Below are 23,701 nucleotides of genomic sequence, written 5' to 3' on the forward strand. Positions count from 1 at the left end.
CGTTTTATACACATGCATGCTGGATTTATTCGTTTTCTGACTGCATAGGTGGATGTACATTGCATGTACAGCTGACAAATAGACTTTTACAAGTGGTGCCGCGAGAAGCGTTGTATATTGGAATGGAGATATGTGACTTCTGGAGGCATTAAACGGGCACTTGGGTGAGCTGATCAGGCTCGCCTTGTTATTTCCAATTCCAAGACTCTATATGTGAGAGAGAAAGAAAACCAAGTAATTACAAAACGAAGAATTGACTAAATTATGCAATGTAGAGGGGGAAAAAAACACAACACAATATCTAGAAAGGTTCTCCCTTCCTCCTATCCAAACCGGAATATCTAGCTTTACAGAATACTTTGATCATGCCGAATCTAGCAAAATGAAACAGAGAATATACTTCAAATCACCAGAAATAAACCGAATTAAAGACTCAAATGTATCAAAAGCATCCAACCTGTATTATTTGTTCGTCTGGTTGGTCCGGCAGTGCGTGGTGTAGGCCAAGCCCCATGCCCCTGTTCAAACCTATAGGAGCCAAGCCGGAACATAACGAGGGAAATATAGAAAGCCTGAAGGGATACTGACAGATCGGATATGCCTCTCTGACGCATCATTCCCTGGGATATGAGTCCTGCTTCCACCGGAATCTCTGGGTCGTTTAGCTAAATGCGAGAAGGACCAGGTGAAGATCGAAGGTCCAAAAGGCAAGATAGTAGAAGTAATGGTATGTCGATTTGGGGATGTTATCGTTGTCATAAAACAAGAGCTGAACGGCAACATTGCTGGCCCCGATGAAACACAGAACCCAGGTCCAAAACACGGTCGGCTCTTGTTGGGCTGAGCTGGTCACCCAGGAGTAGAAGTAGACAAGAATTGCCCATCCAACCATGATGGCCGCAGTGATAATGCGGAGGGCGCTTAAGCCTTTCGAGGAGAGAATAGTTGCCAACGTCTTTTTGTTAGAAAGACGATCACCTTCCGCATCTCGGAACTCTTGGAGGTGAATGGTGCTGGAGAGCCAGAGTGCAAGTGCGAGGTCCACGGCAACGGGGAGCTCTAACTCCGTGGCAGAGGCCATGAATACGGCATTGAGCCCACGATGTAATGGGATTGAGATCACTCCCGTGAACAGGTTTCGGCAGATAACATGGTTGAATGCAGGCCACACATAGAAAAATAGTGTGACAAACTGTGATACACACGCCCATAGTGCGACATTTGCCCCGCAGAAGAGATAGAAAATACAAGTAGTGAGAATCCAGCTCAGTATCCAACGTGTGCGAGCCCTATCGACAGTGATTAAGCCGGCAGGGATGGGTCGGTTTGGCTTGTTGAGCTTGTCTTCCAATGGTGACAAGGTCTGCTGGGCGATTTCGAACTGGTACGCTGTGATCAAGCTGAAGGGGAGGCAGATGATCAGGACTTCCACCATTTTCGGTAGTGGAAGCGGCTGCATCAACAATCTTGACAGGATGGAGATGTAATAGGTAGCGACGAAATGAAGCCAGTTGCCTGCAAGAAGTCGAGATGTGATATCAACCTCTTTGTGGAACGACGACGACCATCTAGATGCAGGAATTAACACCAAATATTCCTGCTGGGGCAGTGTCTCTTACGAGGCCAAGAAACGACTCACTTGCGCTGGACGCTATGGGACTCATTAGCCTTGACCCTGCTTGGATACACAGATATATCCTCCATGTTGAGAGTTATTGACGATCCGCCTGGGCTTGGATTGAAAAGGAAGAGCAAGCAATTCACTCTGAACTGGAATGATAGACTAGAAAGACAATGGTTGAAAAGCCAACATATGGTTCCTTCTCCGTTAAATCTTATTCCAGATCCTCGTCGTGCAGCAAACTAGCAATTAACCAAATATATGCAAGTCTCGTTCTAGAGATATACCACGAAGCGTGTCCCTAGGCTGGGGATTGGTCTAGTATCGACTCAATGCACGCTGGCTCTGAATGTAATCCAAATACACGGAGTACCTAAATATCATTTACATTGTATTTTGGAAAAATTATACACATTGTAGACACATAGGTATATCCACTGCCTTGCAGCGGTCGAGACCGTCAAGAGTAGACATTTGGATGCAACGTTGATGAGCAATCTCAGCTCAAGCAAGGATACGTAGCTGATTGCTTTTGATTTTGATTTTCCTTTTTTTCCTTTTACTGTTTTCTTCTATCCACCTATAATGAATTTACTATTACGTGGAGAGACTCAGCTGGCCACAATGTCATCTGCGGATGTATACGGAGTATTATAATTTGACATATTGCATATATGCAATGGCATGCACGTTCCTACAACAGCCATACCTGAAAAGATCTACACCTTATCTCTCTCTAGTAGCTAATGGTGAAGATCAGTGAGTCAGAGTTTGGCCGAGCTGTCATTTCTCACATTTCAAGTTTCGGCACCTTCGGGATCATCTCCAAGCCACTTTTTTTGTCTTCCTGCTGAAGACGATCGACCAAAGCGGGTCTTCTTGCAGGTATCTGTTCAATTCTCTTATCTCAACTTGACAAAGTCTTGATGTGACAATTGCATGGTTTTGGCAGTATGCACTATGCAAATGGTGCAATGTGCACTTTTTCACCGGACAGTCAAGGAACCAATCAAACATATCAACCTATAGCTGAAAGTACAACTTTCTCTCTTCCTATCTTTTTTCGAAGGAGCATTTTAATTTCACTTCCCTTTGGTTTTGTTATATATATCTTGCCCCCAAACTCCATAACGCCAGGGCGAAGGAAAAGGGAAACCACCAAGATGGAAGCGTCCAAGATAAATTCCACTGCTTTTCCTTCATTCAGTGCAACAGCCTCTGCAGGTGCTCAATTGCCAGAGGTTACAGGATTCACTCAACGATGGGGCATAGCATTGATCATTCTTATTGTGTCTTCTGTCATCTATCATCGATGTTTCACTTCTGCTCCTGCTCCTCTCAAACCTCTTCCTCCTGGCCCCAAAGCCTTGCCCATTATCGGTAACCTTCACCAACACCCCACTGAACTGCAATGGAAGCAATACAAGGCCTGGCACAATCAATATGGACCTCTCATCAGTCTGAAACTGGCAGGGTTCAACGTCATTATCATTGGTTCACACAAGGTCGCCAATGATCTCCTTGATAAACGCGGTCTTATCTACAGTACCCGGCCGCGTATGATATATGCGAACGAATGTATGACCAACGGTCTTCAACCAGGCCTACAACCGTATAACGACAACTGGAAGCGACTGCATCGGATCGAGACCGTCTTCCTCAACCCCACTGCCCTCAAATCTTACAGCAAATTTCATCAGCTCGAGAGTTGTAGCCTCGTGCACAACCTGCTCACCGTGGGCGACGATTGCTCTGATATCATCACGAAGTTTACTCAGGGTGTGGCCTTTACTTTGGTTCTCGGCAAGCGGATGTCTCCCGAAACTGAATCCCAATTCCTCGAGCTTGGCGATTTCGCTCTCCGCAAGTCCACTGGCTTCCACTGGGCGGCCTTTCTGGTCGATGTTTTCCCATCGCTTAACTGTCTCCCCACGACGCTTGCCCCCTGGAAGCGCCTCGGTAAGCAAATGTTCGACGAGGAACTCCATTTGATGGGTGGAGTCATCAAAGCGGCGTTGACCACGGGCAACTGGAGCTAGTCCGAGGAACTCATGCGCCAAAAGGAAAAAGAGAGCATTTCCTGGAACCAGGTCTGCTTTGTAGCTGGCGAGCTTATGATTGGAGCCTACCTGTCATCCAACGCCACGATGCATCTTCTCATCACAACCGCCACTTTATTCCCCGAAAACATCCGCAAGGCTCAAGCACAGCTAGACGAAGTGGTCGGTACGGATCGACTCCCGTCGGTGGCGGATGAAGACCAACTGACGTACATTGCCGCATTCATCAATGAAACCCTTCGCTGGCGTCCCGTGGCACCCCTTGGGATGCTTCACACCGTCTCCAAAGACGACGAGTACATGGGCTACCGTATCCCAAAGAATTCTGTCATCGTCACCAATCAATGGGGATTGGAGCGCGATGAGGAAGTCCACAAGGATCCAGAAGCCTTCCGTCCTGAACGCTGGATCGAAAACCCCGATCTCCCGCTAGCCGCCTTCGGCTTCGGTCGTCGCAAGTGTCCAGGAAACAAATTTTCCCAGCGATCCTTGTACATGGGGCTGTCCCGTTGCCTGTGGGCTTACGACATCCTGCTCCCGGCAGGCTTTGATCGTAAGGCTGAACTGCTTAACATTGCGCTCAAGGGAGGAACTTTCCCGTCTTTGGCTCCTCCTACCAAGGCGGTCTTTAAGATCCGGAGTCCTAAACATCGCGAGGTCGTCGAACAAAGCTGACTCAATATTGATAAGGATGAGAATCAAATGTTTGCCGATATTGGAGCTAAGGTAAGCAAGTAATTTAAAGGCCGGTGGTATTCAGGAAACGCAGATCCGATGAAACGGAGTTCATTGAGGATAGAGAAATTAGGGTTATGAGATCTGAGACTAGAAACAAGGTTGACGTCTGAGCCCTCAAGTCATAGCACACCCTTTTAGAAGAGACTATCTATCATAAGTTATTCCGGTTTATATACTGTGGAAACATGTATTGAGCCTTTATTAAAACTAGAAACAGGTAATAGCTAGTAGTAGTGTGAGCTGCCGAAACAGATGGAACGTTGGTGGACCCACATAATATATTACATAATCAACGGATCTCGGAGAAACTCTCCCGAAGCCAGCTTTCCACATCTTTTTTTCTTTCCACCTGTCCTTCTCTTTCTTTCTTCAACCACACAGTAATTTGACTATTCTGTGAGCGGCTGTAATGATCAAGCCGTGATCAATTAACCATTTTGCATCTTATTCTTTCTCAAGATGGATGTCTTCTGGGCGGCTCCCCCGGTCACTAGGTATGCACGTCCATATTCGCCGAGCCTCAAGCTCTCATTACTGACATGTTATTCAGGACCCTTACAGCCTTGACTCTGGTTCAATCCGCTTTGATGTATAGCGGCTTACTGAGCTTCTATTGGGCGCCATTCATGCCGAGCCTGATATTCTCATGGCCGCCGCAGATCTACCGACTGGTCACACCATTTCTACTAACCGGACCGCAATATTCTTTCATCTTTGATCTCTACCTCAGTATGATGCCTCGGTATCACATTGGCCTGGCCTGATCAGAGTGCTAATGTACCGATAGTGTACAGCTATGGCAGTGCTGCAGAAACCAGCATGGCCCCTGGAGAATTCTTCATTTATCTCCTATTCGTAGCTTTCAACATCATGGTAAGTGACTCAATAGAGTCTGCTTTTTTTTTCTTCTGCATTCGCGTTCATATCCAATCCCTCGCTATAACTGCCCGCCCAGCTTCGAAATCTAGCTGAATTCGGTTCCTGAAGGCGAGGGAGAGCACCCCTGCATCTGTGCAACACCATCATAATTCGCAAAATTCAGGTGTTGTGCAGGTGTGGGCATGGTGGGATTTCTTTCGAGCTCACTGGCGTGATTTCATATCACGTCGGTATCGGAGGTGCCCTACATTTCTATATACATCATCTATTCTTTTCCAATACCATCCACGTCCTATTTTACTCGTCATCCTGGTAGTCCAACACATCTTCCAAATTTGCTAACTTTCCTAAGCTCACTGCAGGTGGTTATCTGGGAGCGCCTTTCCTCTTGTCCCGTAAGCTTGCCGTAATTGATTCCATTCACACGCAGACACTGACTTGAAATCAGCCTTGACGATGGCTTTCGTCTACACGTTCTCCCAGACGAACCGAGGAACGAAGACGAGATTCTGGGTCGTCGACATCCCGGTGGTATTCCTGCCATACGCAATGCTTCTCGTCAGCATGGTGACGGACGGGTGGTATAGTGTGCTGATAGATATCACGGGCATTGTCGCTGCCCATACTTATGATTTCCTCACACGCATCTATCCGACTTTCGGTGGTGGAAGAAATTTCCTCACTGTCCCCGGCTTCGTGGAGAGATACTTTACCCACCATGACCCCAACAGCGGATACCGAGGATATGGAACGGCGAGCCGTACACCACGGCCAACTGACCAACCCTCGTCGGCGTCAACGTCAGGATCATCCTGGAGCAGCTGGACCTCTTCGGGTTCTTGGAACGGCAGAGGCGCTGGCCGGAGACTCGGTTAGATCGAGGGCCATACAGGCTCTACGTCTGTTGTCGCCCTGCGTGGGAAATAATTTGCATGTAACAGACGTTCCGGCGTTCATGGTGCCTATATGGACTCGTGGCAGATAGTGATAGTTAATAGTGATAATTGACAAGAACACGGTTTCGGGCATGTATCTGTCCACAAATACAGATTTCTTGAACCCAAGTAGTTGATTGTCCTGGAATATCTTTTATTGAATCAATTGGATTATTTCCTTCAATAATCTCTATTATTAGCAAAACGTCTTGAAATTGGAAGTCCTTGGAACCGGAGGCGTAAAAAAGTCGAGAACTCCAAGTCACGTGGTTCCTTCTCCAGGCGCTAAACCACTTCGGGCGCTGGAGCTGCCGCACTCGCAAAATTTCCTTCGACAAATTTTCGGGGTTTTCACCGCGCATCCTTCAACGACAACCAACAAAATGGCAGTCGTCAAGACCTCGGAGATGGACTACGCCATCAAGCCTGAAGCGTCCGTTCCTTCCGTCGATACATCGGATTGGCCGCTTCTGCTTAAGAACTATGAGAAGCGTACGCTTGTCCTTAAAACTCCACGCTTGACCAGCCGACATTGACTTTTTCTGTAGTGCTCGTTCGGACCGGTCACTTCACCCCTATCCCTGCTGGCTCTTCTCCCCTGAGCCGTGACTTAAAGTCATACATCAGCTCCGGTGTCATCAACCTTGACAAGCCCTCCAACCCTTCCAGTCATGAAGTCGTGGCTTGGATGAAGCGGATCCTCAGGTAAATCAAAATCCATCAAATCCCCTCAATGGTTTCGCACCCTTGCTAACCATCTTACCCTCTGTAGATCCGAGAAGACTGGCCACAGTGGTACCCTTGATCCCAAGGTTACCGGTTGTTTGATCGTCTGCATTGACCGTGCCACCCGCCTGGTCAAGTCCCAGCAGGGTGCCGGTAAGGAGTATGTCTGTGTGATCCGTCTCCACGACAAGATCCCCGGTGGCGAGGCCCAGTTCGTCCGCGCTCTTGAGACCTTGACCGGTGCGCTCTTCCAGCGTCCCCCTCTGATCTCTGCCGTCAAGCGCCAGCTCCGTATCCGTACCATCCACGAGAGCAAGAACTACGAGTTCGACAACGAGCGCCACCTCGGTGTCTTCTGGGTCAGCTGTGAGGCTGGTACCTACATCCGTACCCTCTGTGTCCACCTTGGTCTCCTCCTCGGTGTCGGTGCCCACATGCAGGAACTTCGCCGTGTTCGCTCTGGAGCCATGGCTGAGGGCCCTGGTATGGTCACTCTGCACGATGTTATGGACGCCCAGTGGGTCTACGACAACAACCGCGATGAGTCCTACCTCCGCAAGGTCATCAGCCCTCTGGAGTCTCTCCTCACCGGCTACAAGCGTATTGTCGTCAAGGACAGCGCTGTCAACGCCGTCTGCTACGGTGCCAAGCTCATGATTCCCGGTCTTCTCCGCTACGGTATGTGAACACCTTCCCCCTGAGTTTTTATTTCTGGGCCATTACTAACTTTTTTTCTTCAGAGGCCGGTATTGAGTGCCACGAGGAGGTCGTCCTCATGACCACCAAGGGTGAGGCTATCGCCATTGGTATCGCTCAGATGTCCACTGTCGAGCTCACCACCTGCGACCACGGCGTTGTTGCCAAGGTCAAGCGTTGCATCATGGAGCGTGACCTCTACCCCCGCCGCTGGGGCTTGGGACCTACTGCCCTTGAGAAGAAGAAGATGAAGACCGCCGGAACTCTCGATGTAAGTGGCTGAACTTCCTTTGCTTTCGTACAGCTTACTAACTTTCCTCAGAAATTCGGCCGCACCAACGAGGCTACTCCCGCTCAGTGGAAGAGCGAGTACAAGGACTTCAACCTTCCCATCACCGGAACCTCCGCTGTTGCCCCCGCCACTGAGACTAAGACCGAGACCGAGACCCCCAAGGCGGAGTCCCCCGAACCCGTGAAGGAGGAGGTCGAAGACAAGAAGCGCAAGCGCGACGGCGAGACAGCCGAGGAGAAGGCCGAGCGCAAGAAGAAGAAGAAGGAGAAGAAGGAGAAGAAGGAGCGCCGGAAGTCCAAGCAGGATGATAGCGATGACAGCGACTAGATGCACTCCAGGAAGGCCGTCAGGTCCCTTTCCTGTACCATATTTTGCTATTTCCGGAGTCTTGGGTCAAAAGGGAAATTTGTTCTATTCCAGAGTTTCATATTGAAGGCTGCCTATCTGTTGAATCTACCATTCTTTTAAATCTGAGTAACGTTAGCAAGTGAATTACGTACATGTAGCGCTTTGCTTTGTCCACACTGTTCTTTTTGGATTTATATCGAAGGGTATTAGCTAGACCTCGGGAATATATATGCAGCTATATAGACAGGATAAGGCTTTCTTGTCTTTATGAGGGCGCTTAGGCTCAGGCTCATGGATCATGTCAAGGTAGTCATGTGACCGCCCAGTGACAGCTCAGTGATCACTACTTCCTAGGTATGCATCACGAGACATGCATATCATGAGAAAAACTGCTAAACTTCTAGGTAGAACCTTGGGATGGACGCGGCAAAGGGGAAAGACCGCCCTTAAGCTGGTCCGCTAATGTCTTCCTGTCTATTCAATCATCAAATACCGTCTTCCCCCTCCACACTCATTAATATCCCTAACTGCCAATATGCCATCGCTCCCCGGACTTTTCTCTTCATTGGTATCCGGATTGTGGGGAAATGATGCTCAACTCTTTGAGATCCCCAAGCAGAACACGCTAGCTGGACTACCTGTTGAGCTATTGCTATCAATAGCGGATTTCCTCCCTCAGGTTGATGCGATCTGCATTTCCCTCTGCAATAATCGACTCTTTGATACGTTTCACCGTCGGAATCATTCCATACTGCCATCAGGAATAGACAAACTTCCCCTTTTGAAGCGCCTGGAACGAGATCTACCGAGCTACTTTATTTGCTATACTTGTCACCTTCTTCACAAGTATGATGCCTCGCAAGACTTTGGTCCCCGATCGATCTTCGAGGATAAAGCCGCGCCTCTTTCATGCTTGTCAAAATGGAGTCTCCATCGGTCATTAGCGTTGAGATTAGCGATTTCGTGGCGCGAGGCCTCGTACGTAATTAACTTCTTTCACCTTCAGCTTGCCATGAGAGGATTCTATCATGGTCCGCAGTTTGGAATTAGCACAGAGGCCATATGCTACACTCAAGTTCAACACCACCCCGGAAATTCCGCCAGCCCTGAAAAAATCACCCTTTTCTCGATTGACGCACAGATTTGTTGCAAGTCCCCGGGTCTTGTTCTAAGGACTCAAGAAATAATGTCTGTTTCGGGTGATAAGCAATATCTAATGTATTGTAACCCAAGAACGCAACCTGAGAAAATAAGAGAATCTCCCTTGACTATGGTTATTTGCTTGCATATTCATCTGAAAGAGCTTGCCGGCTTAATAAACCCCGTTGTGAAGGCTTACCGAGCCGGGAAAAAAGCTCCTAGGTTTACTTACACGTGTGGCCGTTGCCATACCGATTTCCGCATTGAAATGTGCGAATACGGCACCGAGTTGGCTCTAATAATCACAAGGTGGTTCAACCTCGGTGATGGTCTATCTCCAGATGATCCCCGTTGGAAACGGCATGCCAGGTTAGCGGACCGTGTCCACACTGGCAAAGTGAGACGGAGCCTATATGATGGGGAAAACAGTCCCCCGGTCTGTTTTGAAAATGCGTCGCCTCGGTCGTTAGCAGCCTTGCGGCCCTGCAACCTTTCCTATCTCGAAAATGAACGATACAAAAAGGTTATGTATGAAACTTGGTTGGGAGGGCTCTGGTATACACCTCGCAAATCAAGCTGGTTCTTTTAAGGGATAGGGAGTTGGAAGGAAGGTAGCAGCGATGGCTGAGTACAAGAATAGTCGCTTATGCGGCCTTACGATGTCTTCTTTGGTAGTCTTTGTCAAGATCTTTTGAAATGTCTTTCAGATATTCTTTTTGGGTGTCTTTTCTAGATATTCCCCTTATATGACTTAAAATGTACCAAGAGACCTTTCCATATATATGTACCCTTTGATATATATGTACTGTGGCCGAATTGACTTTTAGCAACCTTACACTGTGATGGTCCATTTTGTACTATATTTTGTACAACCTATCTCATTCAATACCCCTTTACAATCAACATTAGTGAAATTACTTAGAAAACTGTACTCTGTACGGAGTAGGATCGTGTGGTATAACCGCAAATGGAGGCGGTCAATGCTTGTCCTCGATGTGGATCTCGTGACTGGAATGGACGTTCTCTCCGCATTTCCCTCCCCTCCATTTCATGTCTAGACCGTAATCCTAGACTATTATCCTTCGGACTTAGATCTAAGAGCAAAAGAGACTTGAACTTCATCAACATGGCAGCAGAGCTGACATCCACTAAGCTCAACCCAGAGAGTCACATCATCCTGGTAACAATTACTCCGCACCTCTATGATGAACCGGGACCTAATCGAGGTGCTTACGCAGGACCAACCACTCCTTCGACTACCACATGAACTTGCCCGCAGGAATTTCAAAACCGTACAACGAGCCGTCGAACGAGAGAAGGAATATGTTATCCCCGCACTCAAAGAGACCGCCTCCGCCTCACTCTCCAACACCCAGACACCCGACCAGACCCTCGCTGCACTCGACGCAATGATATCCAGGATGCAAGGTCTCAAAAGGAAAATGGAAGGTCTGCAGGAAGAGGAAAAGAAAATCCACAACCAATCTCGCAAGCGCATTCAGCACTTGGAGACCCTGCACAAGATCCCGAGTCTAGCCGATGTCAAGTACGACCAGTGGTCAAGGGTACGACTCGACCGCTTACTCGTTGACCACATGCTGCGCTCAGGTTACTCTGAAAGTGCAAAGCAGCTGGCCCAAGATAGGGGGGTGGAGGACCTTGTGGACCTCGGTGTATTTACCCAATGCCAACGGGTTGTGGATAGCTTGCGGCGCGGGGAAACCAAGGAGGCATTGCAGTGGTGCGGAGAGAATAAGGCTGCACTGAAGAAGAGCCAGGTACGTTGGAACCAACCTATGCTGTCTTGAATCCCAGCTAACTTAAAAAAACCTATAAAGCATAATCTTGAATTCGAACTCCGGTTGCAGCAATATATCGAGATGGTCAGGACACAAGACAAGTCCAAGAAGATCGAGGCAATAATTCATGCAAAGAAGTACCTCATACCCAACCATCAATCTCAGAATTCTGAGATTATGCGCGCCGCAGGATTACTGGTATTCAAACAAGACACAAGAGCCGAGCCTTACAAAGTAAGAAAAACATTCATTCTTGGTTAGTAGAGTTTTTACTGATGCAGTACAGTCTCTTTTTGCGCTGAGCCGCTGGAGGTATCTCGCACAGCTTTTCATTCAAACTCACCATGAGCTACTTTCATTGCCATCACAACCATTATTACATATTGCACTTTCTGCAGGACTCTCTGCTCTTAAAACACCTCTATGCCATTCAGCATTTACATCATCCAGCTCAAACTCACAGTCAACGTCGACATCTGTGTGTCCTATCTGCTCAACTGAACTGAATGAGCTTGCACGTAAAATGCCATATGCCCACCACTCAAAGAGTTATGTGGAAAGCGACCCAATAGTTCTACCAAACGGCCGAGTCTACGGGAAGCAAAGGCTAATCGAGATCAGCGGAAAGATGGGATCAGTGGAACCAGGCACCGTCAAAGACCCAACAACAGGAGAGGCTTTCCAAGAGAGCGAGATGAAGAAAGTGTACATAATGTGAACGTGAACTCGCGCAGAAGGATGAAACAAGCTAAGCCACAGCTCACTTTATACAGTTCTATTTTTAAGCGTGATAATATACATTTCAGCCCTTACTCGCTATCACTAGAATCATCATCATCTCTGCTCCTCTTCTTCCCTCCCTTCTTGGTCGGCTCCTTCTGCTTCACTTCAAAGACATACATCCGAGCCTCCCGATCCTCCCCCCTCCATCCTCCACGCTCCCCATCCTTCCCTTCAATATGTCCCGCCGTTCTCGCATGCGAATACCCCTCATAAGAAGTCCAAGGGAATCGGAAACTAGTCACAACAACTAGTCCCGCATGTCTCGCCAAATCCCTAATATTCCAAAGCGTATACGGCTCCCCCTCAAACAGAGTCACAAGAATCTGACCAGGCCCAACACGGAATCCCTTCCCGGTAGTATCATCATCTTTCCCAAGCTCCTCACCCTCCCCTCCTTCATCGTCCTCATCCTCATCTTCTTCCTCTTCACTCTCCTCCCCATCAGCATACACCCACTCGTCATCATCAGCATCCATAAGCGGCGGCGGCTTCGAAACAAGAGGAACACAAGCCTTAAAGAACGCAACTAGCAGCTCCTGATTCGCGCGAACTTGTCGGTTCACGTCCGTAGAGAGTCCGCCTACATGCGGGAAATTGAAACAGATCACATCCCACGGCCCGCCGGGCTGGTACGGTGGTCCTGCTGGCTCGTTCTGCTGGTACCAGGCTGGTCTTTTGCGCTCGCGGCGGGTGAATCCTGTGCGGATTTCCTTGCCGCCGCCTGCTGGAGTACCGAGTTTGCGGGCATCCACGGAGAAGATGACTTTGGGGGTTTGCTGGTTGGGATTGGTTGAGTCTTGCTCTTCGGATTTGCTCTCTTCTGGCTGCTCTTCGGGCTCGCTGCTTTCTGGTTTTGGCTTTGATGATGCATTCAGGATATCTGAGATGTTCTGAGGAGCTTGCGGGTACTTGTTGTACAGTGCTTCCTTGGAATCGTAGCATGTGCCGCATAGGTTGCGGCACTTGTATTGCTTTGCCAGAGAACGGGCGAATGAGAAGTCACCTAGTGGTTGTTAGAATTTATGCTTTGCGGATATAATAGATAAACCGGGGTTGAAGGATGTTGCATGTTCTTGTTATTATATAAGAATGCATGTTCAATCTCATATATCAAAGTGAGAACACAGCTCTGCGCATAAAAGCCACGAGGAAATATATGCATCGAAATTGATTGCAATAAAGTTCTTGCATAAATTAAAGAACGCAGAATAATATGTCGATTAAAACAGAAGAAAAAGCTCACCTTCACCAACCAAGAGAATGCGATCCTTCCTCAAAAACGGCACGATAGGTCTCTGGTTTGCTTGCATAGAAGCTTTCTTAGGTGCATTGGCATTGCCACTACCCTGCTTTTGCCCATTGCCATGCTGCTGTCCCTTGGCAGGGTTGGAAGATGGGCCAGATGGTTTGCCTGGTCCGCGAGGACGTGGCGGAGGGGCACTTTTGGCCTTTTTATTATTGCGAGGCATGGCTGAAGAGAAAAAAAGAAGCGAGTTCTCTTTCAAAAAGTTGTATGAAATTGTATGAAATGAATATGGAGCCGTCACCGCTGGTGTCTGCGGCTGGAAGATGATGCGGAAGAAAATCGAGCCGGATAATCCAATATCCGAAGTATACAACGTCCTCGTCTTCACTTTTCTTTATCCTACTTTTTCGGAATTCCTCTCACTCGTGAGCTTCGGAGTTTTATTTATTTCCTTTGTAATCTATTCAAAATGAAGGGTGCCGTAGAAAATAATCGGAGGTTCAAGAAATTTGGCTCTAGCGCCGCGGGAACACTAGAAACGGAGTCTGGGATATCTAAGCGTGTGATCGGAGTCCTACAGACAGACTGAAGAGGGATCATGCAGTGAGTTAAGTGCCATAGCATAATATTGTATTTGACTAGGGTAGCCATGTATGTCTCAAAGATCCTCTTGGTCCCGATTGAATACTCGCAAAGATAAGCAGTGTTCTTTCAGCGCTTAACCTTGTCATTGACTCCACCAGTGCAAGCCCACTAAATGAGGGAAATGATATTGTTCCTGAGGTCCCTAGTAGCCTATAATATCACACCGTTAGTGCTTTTTGAGAATTTCGTTGATGATATCGCGGGTCTTCTGGGTTGTCTTGGGGTGTTTGGTCTGACTTCCAGAAACGAGAATGGTTGGGCAAGCTTTCCGTGGGTTGTTTTTCGTCCCCATATCCCTACACGGTAACATACTACCGTAGAGACGTGCATCATATCGATACGTCTCATAATCTCGTCTCTGATTTGAGGTATTTGTTGAAGATCGCGTCGTCTCGTTGACAAGGGTGTGCAATTACGTTCTCCTGGGAGGATGGGTGTTTATTCGGGCTCTTGCTGCCGCCCTGGCCATGGTACTTCGAACTAATACCGCGTCGATTGGAACTAGCCATCATATAGTGTAATGCAAAGGGTATAAAGGGAAGAAAAGCGGTAAAATTGGCAAAATTTATGAGATTGATTGGAAAGTTGGTATGCGGTGGAGTCAGGAAGGGGAAGCAGAGATATCTGTGGATGAGGAGTGGCTTGAAACTCCTGATCCTGGGCCAACAATAAGCACATGCCCAGGACCATCGAGATTGCATGGCCAGCACCATTTGAGATGCTTACGCTTGCTGGGAATTTCGATCAGACTGACTATCTTCTTTAGGAAGCCACCCAGTTTAGCAACGCGAAAAAGGTAGGCTTTGGATATGGGTAGCCCACAAGTCCGGGTGCCGCCACATCATCCCCTTTTATTCTGTCTCTAGCTATCTGCTTAGTGCACGACCCACATAATGATATCCTAGGTAGGAAGGGAGATCCTGTCTTACCGAGTGTCTTTCATGGTCGTAGGAAATGGTTCAAGATTCCTAGCAATTCACAAAGGGACTTAGATTTCCCCTTTCCTTTCTTCACCTTGAACTCTCCACACTTGGGATAAACCACAAACAGCTTTCCCTGGATAGTTGGTCAAGCTTGTTGTGCTGCAATTTGGATTTGGCCATGCGCGCAAACAGCTTTTGCTAGGACTCAAGCTGCCAGAAATTGCCGAACCAGACGGTGACTTCTGGGGCTAGCGGATTCTGGTATCGGGTCCAAGCTACACAATACCGGCGGTCATTGTTTTCCCACCCATAAAACACCTGTAGTTGGTCCCGGAATTTATGCAGTGGGAACTGGATGTGGAATGAAAAGTTGGACTAGGAGCGGAAGAAGGCACTAAGAGAGGATATGACCATCCCCTGGTGCAAGGTGGACTAGCTGTAGGATAGTTTCTGGGTGTCACCACCTGTCCATATGGTATGCAGTCGAAGACAGGGTTGCATGCTGCGATGGCGTGGATGACGAGGCTATTTCGGTGTGGAAACGTTTGGAGCAAGTGTCTCTTTTTTGGTACATTTTCGAGATCATCAATCAGGCATCCGCGGAGTTGAATTTCGGGTTCATAGAGGGTATAGATGAACATATTGATGTGGTTGGCAGGTACGCTCAAGCTCTGATAGAGCTAGAGATGGACGAGAATGTCCAAGATGCTCTGGTGCATTTTGGAGATGAATGATGAAATTTGACGTTGGAACTGGTTCTGGTAGCAGGACGAGAGGGAAGAGAGAGATGAGGGTAGGATGTGTGAGGAGACAAATTGACCTTTTATGCTGAACTTTTTGTAACTCGCGACACCAAACAAACAAGGAAGGAACTTCCAAATTGGGAAACAACGACTCTCTTAACGACAACCCCTCCAGACCTGCAGCTCGGCAATTTCTGAGTACAGGACCATGGAAAATATAAAAGAGTTAACCAGAAGGATAAATCATATTAGTTATCGAAAGACACGTTCTATTAGAGAGAAGAACAGATCGCGGCATAGCTATATACATGGAAACAAAACAGACAAGGATAGATGCTATAGCCGCATGTCAAAAACAAGGGGAGAATTACTAAATCATACTGTAGACCAAAAGCAGGGGGGTCGGGAGAAACCGCCAAAAAAACGAAGCAGTTTCCCTTCCATAAATGTAAGGCGAGGGGAGGGGAGAAATAACAGAAAAGAAGAGAAAGGAATCAAACACCAACACCGACCAAAGTGATCGCAGGATTTTCCCCATCAGACCAGACAAGACCCTTGAATTCGGCTGCAATGAAACGTGAATCATAATGTCACATGCAAAGGAGCACCGTGGACACGGTTGACTTTTTGGATATGCACTGACCAGTCAGATGCATATTGTCATTCCAAGCCTTTAAGAGCGCAGCGAATCTCTCATGCTCTGGCTGCTGGCACTGACTGGTGTGGGGAGAACACCGGTGCGGGGCTTGGAGTTCTGCTTGATCTTGGCCACCGCGTAGACAATACCACTGACGAAGCCGACAGCGATGGCGGAAACACTGGGGAAGGTGACTGGCGCATCGAAGAAGATGAGACCGGACACGGCAATGGGCAGCTTGTTGAGAGCGCCAACCATAGAGTATGTGGTGGAGGAGGTGGTGCGGACACACCACGCGGATGTGTACGAGATGAAGACAGAGGAAGCACCAGACAGAATCATGGCGAAGAAGATACCGTCACGGTTAGCCTCAGGGAAGTTGCGGGCGAGGTTGGCGGATGACCAGTCCTCGACTAGCAGGGTGAGAACAATCAAAACGGGGATCGACAGGAGGTTGTTGTAGAACATGGCTAGAGAGAAGGTCATGTTAGTAAACACATTTGAAACAAGGCTGGAAAGAACCACATACTATCGAAATCCTTGAAGTTGGTCAGCTTGATGCGCTTGCGCATGCCCAGGACATAGGCCGAGGTGCACAGGCAGTTGATCAACATCCAGACGTATCCAGCGTTCAGGGTGGAGACCTTGCTGGAGGTGTCACCGGTGCTCTCCACCGCATGCTTGATATCAGCCCAGGCAGCAATGAGCGAGCTGAAAACCATCAGACCGAAAGAGAACAGAGTGAGGTTAGTGACGGAGCCACCGAACCAGAGAACCTCTCCATAGGCGATCAGGATAATGGTCAAGTTCTTGAAGATAGTGTAGACGGGGATTGAAAGGAACTGAAGAGCCTTGGAACCAGTGTAGATCATGCCGATCAGTAGGAGCGTAATCGGGAACCCTGATATGGAATCTTGTCAGCTGCCACATCTCTCGGCTTGTGATAATCGGAGTACATACACTTTCTGGCCTCATCGGTGTTGAAATCACGGTAGGTGATAAGACCCATGGACTTGCATGTTTGAATCGCAGCAATGCAAACCAAAGACTGGTGATATTAGCAATTCGCCTTGGATCAAGCACTGGAAAAGCCACCACATACCTGGACACAGAGCAAGAGGAAGTTCAGATTGAAATCCAAACCCGACAGAACATACTTGTTCATCACGGTCATCATAATTGACGAACCGCAGTATGCCAGAACGGGAAGAGCGGGGTTGTTGGAGATGTTCGGACTGGCGCGGGGCGAGGGAGTCGGCGGCGGCGCAGCCTCGAACTCCTTGTTCCCTTGGTCGAGCTTGTTCATTTCGACGGTGTAGTCGTCGGATTTCTTGTCTTCGGCCATGTTGAGTGAGTGGTCGCGGATAGGGGTGTTATCGGCTGTTTTGTTGAAAGGGGGAGGAACTGAAATGACAGATGGCACCCAGAATATATCCAGGGGAGTCGAGGAACAAGAGGAGGTTGTTCGAGAGGGTGACCAGGTAAAAAAAAGGCCAAAGGAGATTTGACAACAACAGATTTCGCGGCCGGAAACAGGCACGTCGTTACCTAAGCAGGACAGTTAGGGGGGTGCTGAGTCAGGATTTTATTTATAGAGTGAAACATCGGATGTACTATTGGAGTACAATATATGGAGTATAGTAGTAGTCAATTGATACAACATACTGTTAGTCAAGGCATGAAAATACTCAATTAGGCCAATCGATGACAGTATAAATGTGTAGTTGGTAGTCGTACGTTTGTATTTATATAGTATGGCTTTATGTGTAGCGTGGATCATTCTAAGGTTCTTTGAGGCTAAAGAACATGCACAAAATTATCCCACTAAGCAAAAGAACAAGAAATAAAGAAATTCATACCCCATTCCAATTGCAGACTGTAAAAAAACCAGAAACCAAATTCATAAAGCTGTTCACGCGTAGACCACTCCGTACCGAGTCCATATACCAGTGGAGCTGCTCCCGACCTTCCAACCTCAACCCTCCTAACCACACACTCCCCTGAAAATCCCAATCCGCACCTTTACATTGGGAAATAGGGCCCAAAAGCAAACCCAAACGGAACAAACTATCTCAATCCCACCAAAAAAAACAAAAAACAACCCAACCTCAAAACCACAAACCACCCCCAAAATGCCCGACTCAGACGACGAAGCCCTCTTCGCCGCCCTCGAAAACGAAGATGACACCCTCTACCGCGACCAACGCATCCACCAACTAAACGCCGAGCTCGCAGCCACAAAAAACAACCACACCGCACGCGCAACAAGCGGCACCACAGGCCTACTCCAAAACGAAGTCTACCCGACACTCTCGTCAGACCAGTCCACGTTGGACTTCACGACGCGCACAAGCAGGTGTCTGGTGCACTTTGCGCACCCTGATTTCGCGCGGTGCGCGGTTATGGATATGAGGCTTGGAGAGCTGGCGAGTGTGCACCACGAGGTTTCGTTTGCGCGGGTGGATGTGCGTAACACGCCGTTTATTGCGCACAAACTTGGGATTAAGGTTTTGCCTTGTGTTATTGGGTTTAAGGATGGGGTTGGGCTTGATCGGGTTGTTGGATTTGAGGGACTTGATGCTAGGGGCTTTGATGGGGTTGAAGGGTTTGATGTCAAGGTTTTGGAGAAGAGGTTGGTTTTCAAGGGGATTCTTTTGGCAGTGAAGATTGGGGGTGGGGATGAGGATGATGATGTGAGGGAGGAGGAGGATAGTGATGACGGTGCTGGTGGGAGAGGATTTGGGAGGAAAAAACGTGGGATTCGGGATTCCAATCCTAATGTGAGAAACCGTGGTGACGATGACGATGACGATTGGGATTAAGAGTCCTTGTTCCTTGAAGTTTATACCCGTGGGGAAAGGGTATTGGGATGTTGTTTCATGATTTCTGTATATTAACGGATTGATGACCTATATTGATGTTCATAGTTGGATATTTAGTAGCATACCCATGCCATATATCCATATATACCGAGGGCTTATACAAGCTCTAAACTAGCCACCGGAGCACCTTGGAGGCCTCCACTGGGACTATGCGTATGCTCCGGGAACAAATCTTGTGCAACTTGAGATTGAAGATTGAAGAATCAAAGTAAATGGGATTGTAGCCAGACACGAAAGAACAAAGCAGACTGTCATCATAGAATTACAGGCAAAAAATATCAAAGACCGTAAACACAGAGCCATCTCGACGGCAAAGGAAAACCAAAACGGAAAGGAAAAAACAGAAGCAGAGCAAAACAGTACCCTAGAGTTACAACAAATGCCGCGAAACTGAGGCTAGAAGAACAGGGGGGAATTCTATACATAGAAGCAGAAGTAGAAACAGAAGCAGAAGCAGAACGTTGTCGCACATCCATAAGTTCCACAATGACGCCGGATGCCCTTGAAAAACCGAGACTCGAGAGAAAACAGCGCTGTCCGGACTCAAAAAGCAAGGCTTATTCTAAATAGCCACGTTCTTCATTTCGCCGAGGACCTCCGATTCAATGGCAGCTGAGGACTCCGCAGAGTCAGTTTTCTCGATTTTCTCGATTTTCTCGGCCTTGTCGGATTCCTTAAGTTCATTGGGCTTGGGGAACCCTTCATTCTCCTTATTGGAGATTTGTGGGGTTACAACCTCCATGAGATCCTCAGCCTGAGGCTCCTTGTCGTTTTCCTTCGCGTCTTCAGAGATTGTGGGTCCTACAGTGACAGCGGGACTTGTTGTCTCCTCAGTCACGCGTGCAAGAGGACTGGACACGCCGAATGGCGTCTTGGGACTCTGAGCATTTCCGCTCTTGGAGAAACGGTGCGGCGAACGGCCCCGTTCTTCAGTGCGCGTGGGGCTGCCGTAGGGGGACTCCCGACTACTGGACCGGTTGCCTGAAGCGTTCACGCCCAGGCCATTGGGTACAGGGCCCTTCCGGCGAGGTGCACGGCGGCCATACTTCTGATCCGTCCTCCAGCGCAGAATATCCAGGTATGGGGGCTCCACATTTTGGTTCTTGAATGGTTTCAACTTCAGCTCATCCGTCTGCTCGTCAACAAAGACGTGGCCGCTGCATAGATCATCGGCAAGATTCGCGAGGAATCCAGCCCACGACCGAGCAACGACGTATTTGCAGTCGTAATCCCGGCCGAAAAGAATCACCTGGCCCCATTTTCCAGCGGGGCCGGGTGCCAGATCAATGGCCAGGTTGTTGCCGCCCCAATCACGGGCGAGGGGAATCCAAGCGGGGTGTGCGTAGGCTTTCTGAACTGCACCGGGAGGCTGGGAGTCCTGACGCTCGAGCAGGTCTGCTTGCCACATTGTGGACGAGGGCTGCTGAGACGGACCGGCCGCGGAGGAGCTTGCCGCAGAGCTGGGTGCGGGTGGGTTTTGCATCGTAGTTGCGTTGCTGAGATATTCGTCGTTGACCTTTTTCCAGTTCCACCATTCCTGAACGATCTCCTCGCAGTCGAGCAGCATGGCGCTGAAGATGACACCGGTGGGTTGGCCGCCACGTTCTTGGCCGTCATGGGCCATTAACGATTCCCGCACCTCTAGTGGCAGACTGCAGTCGAGTTCATGCTCCAATTCATTAATGTCGTTCTGGGTACATCCTTCACCGAGCTGGTCAAGGAGTTCCTCATAATTGCTTTCTAACCAGCGTTCGATCTTCCTCCAGGAGTGGGCGACCGGCGGCGGCGGCGGTGCTCCATCGTGGAAACTTTGCATCTGAATTTCTGGCGCACCCTCACCTTGTTCGTTCGATCGCCTTTTTTGAGATGCGACCGACCTCATCCCTGGTGAGTAGGGTTGGGTGGGAGAGCCCAAGTCGTCGGGGGAGGCATTCCACTCGGATGTTTGTGCACTTGCAGATCCTTTTGTAGGCTCGTCATCGTAGGGGTTGGAGAGGTCCGGGCGAGACTCGATTGCGCTGGTTGCGATAGATGTGAGCGGTTCGTGACGACTTTGGCTGAGAGGAACGTGTCTCCCGGTACGGTAGGGGGAGTCGTGGGAGGCATGACGGTCATAGGAGGTCATGGTATGCCAAAAGGAACGCCATGTCGAACCCAACCTGCATCACGTCAGTGGACATGAACCTTGCCTTGATATCCAGATCTAGACATCCAGAGATAAACTAACATATTCGCCATGGTGTCACAGTAGAGAAGGGAGAAAAAAAAAACGGGCGCAGGGGGGTTAAAACCGAGAATCAGGTCGCAAAATCGGTCATTGGAGACGGGGGAAAACGTGTCCCGACGCGGGGATAATGAAAACGAGAGGTTTCAAAATTCAGAGGAGGGAAAGAAGATGTTGAAAATGTGAAGATGTGAAGACGTGGTAGGGGCAAGCTTGGGAAGTCCAGAATCCAGAATTAGGTAAGGAAGGAGAAAAGGTGGAGGGGGGGGGAAGAGAAAGAGGGTTTTGGTCTTTTTAATTTCCTTGGAAACACAAGGCTTTTAAAAGGCTTAGGATAATATAATATGATCTTCTTTTAAAATCTAGAAATTGTTAGGGTTATTTACTTCAATTGTTATGATATGACTCTATCTCATCCACCCCCCTGGCCGCATTCAGCGAGGCCTCGACGTGTATGGTATGTAGATCCCTTTGATATGATGTCGACAACCCATCCTAAGCTTTTGAATGCGAAGATGGGGTATTTTTGCCAAGGATGTGTGTTTTATTGTACTGCATCCAGTCAATACATGTCTTCCAGGCTACATACAATTACACGTGTATCTGAATGCCATTGTCCAAACCCTTACGGCAAAAGAAGTTCAAATTAAGCTTCCTCAGAAGATCTTGAAATGGAAGACCCCAGCTCCTATTTAGGCAACAGAAGTATACAGAAATAGGAACACGGAATCGGACATCCTGGAGTGCCGACTTCGGGTTTCCTTGACTCCGTACATCCCCTAACAATCTATGTACGGCGTACTCCGTACGGCGAAATTGATAGAAAATTAGCGCCAGGTGAGTGGATCTCGGGGAAAGGACTGTGGCTAGCGAATAGGAGTCAATAGGGCTAACAATAGGGGGAGTAGTCCACCGCTCAACAAAAATAGAAAGTAATATGCGATGTATACTCCGTAATATAGGACATTTAACATACATGTACTCCGTATTAAGCCTGCGAATCAAACTGTTCAGTGATTTCACGATGTAGATCCTTATTATTGAAAAACTCTTTATATTCCAAGTCTAAAATATACATGGAAAAACCCCGGGGGGATATTAGGATCAGCACTGGGCTCTTATAGGCTTGACTCCACATTAGAATATGGAAACCTTCCAATTTTGATTCGTTTCAACGGTGTGGCTAGTTCATGGCTTGGTGCGATACACATCTTGGCGTCCAGGAACTTGGTGGTCGGACCTTTGTTACTCCTTCAGCTCTACATTTACACCGACGACATTATCTTTCCTATACCTGAAATACAAATACAAAATATGACATCCCGTAGTGATGGAGCATTTCAACTGCTATATCAACCTCCTGAAGTTTTTATCCATGAATTTATAGTCATTTCAAGTTAATCTACTCCGTGCAAATAGACAAGACCGGTTTGTCACATGACCCAAAATATTTCGATACGATCAATCCTTGAGATAACGCTAATCCCAGTGTAGACTAGCGTATTTTGGGGTATCAAAGAGTGATTTCGATCTATCCTGTAACTGCATCCTTAGGACAGAGCTTGTTTAAAGGACTACAGGCAGGCTGTTGATAACCAAAATGCCATTTGTTATCAATTCACGCCTTACACACCCTCATAATACTCTCGGTTTTGGCCATATCCTCCCCGAAGTCCTTACCAAGCTTACGCAGCCTTATTGACTTTGACAGCACCCATAAGCGCATCTGCACTGAGCATATAACCAAAAATGAAAAACGGTGCGGAGGAAGGATCATCAACAACAGAATAAAGACCCATCCATACCCACAATACGGGCTTCATCAGCCAGGGCGATAAACCGCCCAACACCGGCAAGCCCGTTAATCGCGGCGATGACCTCGCCGCCGATAGGAATGAGGGAGAGGAGGGCTAAGAGGAAGAGCAGAATCTGTTGCTTCCGGTTTTCCGTGTCAATTTTCTCTGCTGTGTCAATGACTTCCTGGAGCGACATGATGGCCTGGTGAATCATCAGAATAGGCACTGACACATGATCAACCATATATAAGCCGGTCCCGCTGTGGTGCGGTGTGCGTCGATGCGCTGTGATATGATGGCTACTTACAGGCCCCTGCGCAAGTCCCCGAATCCATATCGGCAAGTACGACGGAGGCTCCGTCATCTTGTATTTCGTGGACAAGTTGACGGAACTGTGCATTGGCAGTAGTGCAGTAAACAGCTGTATTGCCCTCCGTTGAGGGCATACAGGTTGATATTGTTCTTGTTCCCGTGCCATCGCGGGCGAGCAGACTGTTGATCAGATATCTCATGCGTTGCCCCGTGTTTACTATGTCGACTTTTAGATGGCAATCGTTCGTCAGCATTGATGAGCACTACATTGATATA

The 23,701-nt window shown here is 48.3% G+C and overlaps 11 protein-coding genes across 11 annotated transcripts; 5 read left to right on the top strand and 6 right to left on the bottom strand.

The window, feature by feature from the left end:
• Positions 1–661: 661 nt before the first annotated feature.
• On the bottom strand, positions 662–1,704 carry N7455_005914 (uncharacterized protein; the record flags this gene model as incomplete). The annotated part of the gene is made up of 2 exons (XM_040956683.2): positions 662–1,568; positions 1,640–1,704. 2 exons carry the CDS (start codon positions 1,702–1,704, stop codon positions 662–664), a joined length of 972 nt encoding a protein of 323 aa, XP_040812861.2.
• Positions 1,705–3,180: 1,476 nt separating this feature from the next.
• Positions 3,181–4,356, top strand: N7455_005915 (uncharacterized protein; the record flags this gene model as incomplete). The annotated part of the gene is made up of 2 exons (XM_065605150.1): positions 3,181–3,580; positions 3,725–4,356. 2 exons carry the CDS (start codon positions 3,181–3,183, stop codon positions 4,354–4,356), a joined length of 1,032 nt encoding a protein of 343 aa, XP_065462050.1.
• Positions 4,357–4,878: 522 nt separating this feature from the next.
• On the top strand, positions 4,879–6,174 carry N7455_005916 (uncharacterized protein; the record flags this gene model as incomplete). The annotated part of the gene is made up of 5 exons (XM_040956651.2): positions 4,879–4,913; positions 4,970–5,148; positions 5,207–5,292; positions 5,651–5,693; positions 5,747–6,174. 5 exons carry the CDS (start codon positions 4,879–4,881, stop codon positions 6,172–6,174), a joined length of 771 nt encoding a protein of 256 aa, XP_040813036.2.
• Positions 6,175–6,616: 442 nt separating this feature from the next.
• cbf5 (pseudouridine synthase CBF5) lies at positions 6,617–8,274 on the top strand (the record flags this gene model as incomplete). Its single annotated transcript, XM_040956579.2, has 5 exons — positions 6,617–6,725; positions 6,782–6,938; positions 7,006–7,637; positions 7,700–7,926; positions 7,978–8,274. 5 exons carry the CDS (start codon positions 6,617–6,619, stop codon positions 8,272–8,274), a joined length of 1,422 nt encoding a protein of 473 aa, XP_040813021.1.
• Positions 8,275–10,481: 2,207 nt separating this feature from the next.
• On the top strand, positions 10,482–11,952 carry N7455_005918 (FYV10 family protein; the record flags this gene model as incomplete). The annotated part of the gene is made up of 4 exons (XM_040956546.2): positions 10,482–10,615; positions 10,674–11,213; positions 11,274–11,468; positions 11,521–11,952. The coding sequence occupies exons 1-4, from the start codon at positions 10,562–10,564 to the stop codon at positions 11,950–11,952; spliced, it is 1,221 nt and encodes a 406-aa protein (XP_040812966.2). The 5' UTR covers positions 10,482–10,561.
• Positions 11,953–12,043: 91 nt separating this feature from the next.
• Positions 12,044–13,486, bottom strand: N7455_005919 (25S rRNA (uracil2634-N3)-methyltransferase; the record flags this gene model as incomplete). Its single annotated transcript, XM_040956643.2, has 2 exons — positions 12,044–13,020; positions 13,261–13,486. The coding sequence occupies 2 exons, from the start codon at positions 13,484–13,486 to the stop codon at positions 12,044–12,046; spliced, it is 1,203 nt and encodes a 400-aa protein (XP_040812939.1).
• Positions 13,487–13,901: 415 nt separating this feature from the next.
• On the bottom strand, positions 13,902–15,011 carry N7455_005920 (uncharacterized protein; the record flags this gene model as incomplete). Its single annotated transcript, XM_065605151.1, has 2 exons — positions 13,902–14,050; positions 14,957–15,011. 2 exons carry the CDS (start codon positions 15,009–15,011, stop codon positions 13,902–13,904), a joined length of 204 nt encoding a protein of 67 aa, XP_065462051.1.
• A 1,236-nt stretch (positions 15,012–16,247) lies between these two features.
• Positions 16,248–17,556, bottom strand: gmtA (GDP-mannose transporter; the record flags this gene model as incomplete). The annotated part of the gene is made up of 4 exons (XM_040956696.2): positions 16,248–16,681; positions 16,741–17,112; positions 17,172–17,259; positions 17,314–17,556. 4 exons carry the CDS (start codon positions 17,554–17,556, stop codon positions 16,248–16,250), a joined length of 1,137 nt encoding a protein of 378 aa, XP_040812982.1.
• A 787-nt stretch (positions 17,557–18,343) lies between these two features.
• Positions 18,344–19,033, top strand: N7455_005922 (uncharacterized protein; the record flags this gene model as incomplete). The annotated part of the gene is made up of 1 exon (XM_040956605.2): positions 18,344–19,033. One exon carries the CDS (start codon positions 18,344–18,346, stop codon positions 19,031–19,033), a length of 690 nt encoding a protein of 229 aa, XP_040812892.2.
• A 622-nt stretch (positions 19,034–19,655) lies between these two features.
• N7455_005923 (SMI1/KNR4 family protein) lies at positions 19,656–21,331 on the bottom strand (the record flags this gene model as incomplete). The annotated part of the gene is made up of 2 exons (XM_040956552.2): positions 19,656–21,252; positions 21,321–21,331. 2 exons carry the CDS (start codon positions 21,329–21,331, stop codon positions 19,656–19,658), a joined length of 1,608 nt encoding a protein of 535 aa, XP_040813025.2.
• A 1,671-nt stretch (positions 21,332–23,002) lies between these two features.
• On the bottom strand, positions 23,003–23,477 carry N7455_005924 (uncharacterized protein; the record flags this gene model as incomplete). Its single annotated transcript, XM_065605152.1, has 3 exons — positions 23,003–23,043; positions 23,123–23,315; positions 23,421–23,477. The coding sequence occupies 3 exons, from the start codon at positions 23,475–23,477 to the stop codon at positions 23,003–23,005; spliced, it is 291 nt and encodes a 96-aa protein (XP_065462052.1).
• Positions 23,478–23,701: the final 224 nt, after the last annotated feature.

Source organism: Penicillium solitum, assembly GCF_028829755.1.
Source record: "Penicillium solitum strain IBT 25940 chromosome Unknown utg000003l_segment0_segment0, whole genome shotgun sequence".
NCBI classification, from domain to species: domain Eukaryota; kingdom Fungi; phylum Ascomycota; class Eurotiomycetes; order Eurotiales; family Aspergillaceae; genus Penicillium; species Penicillium solitum.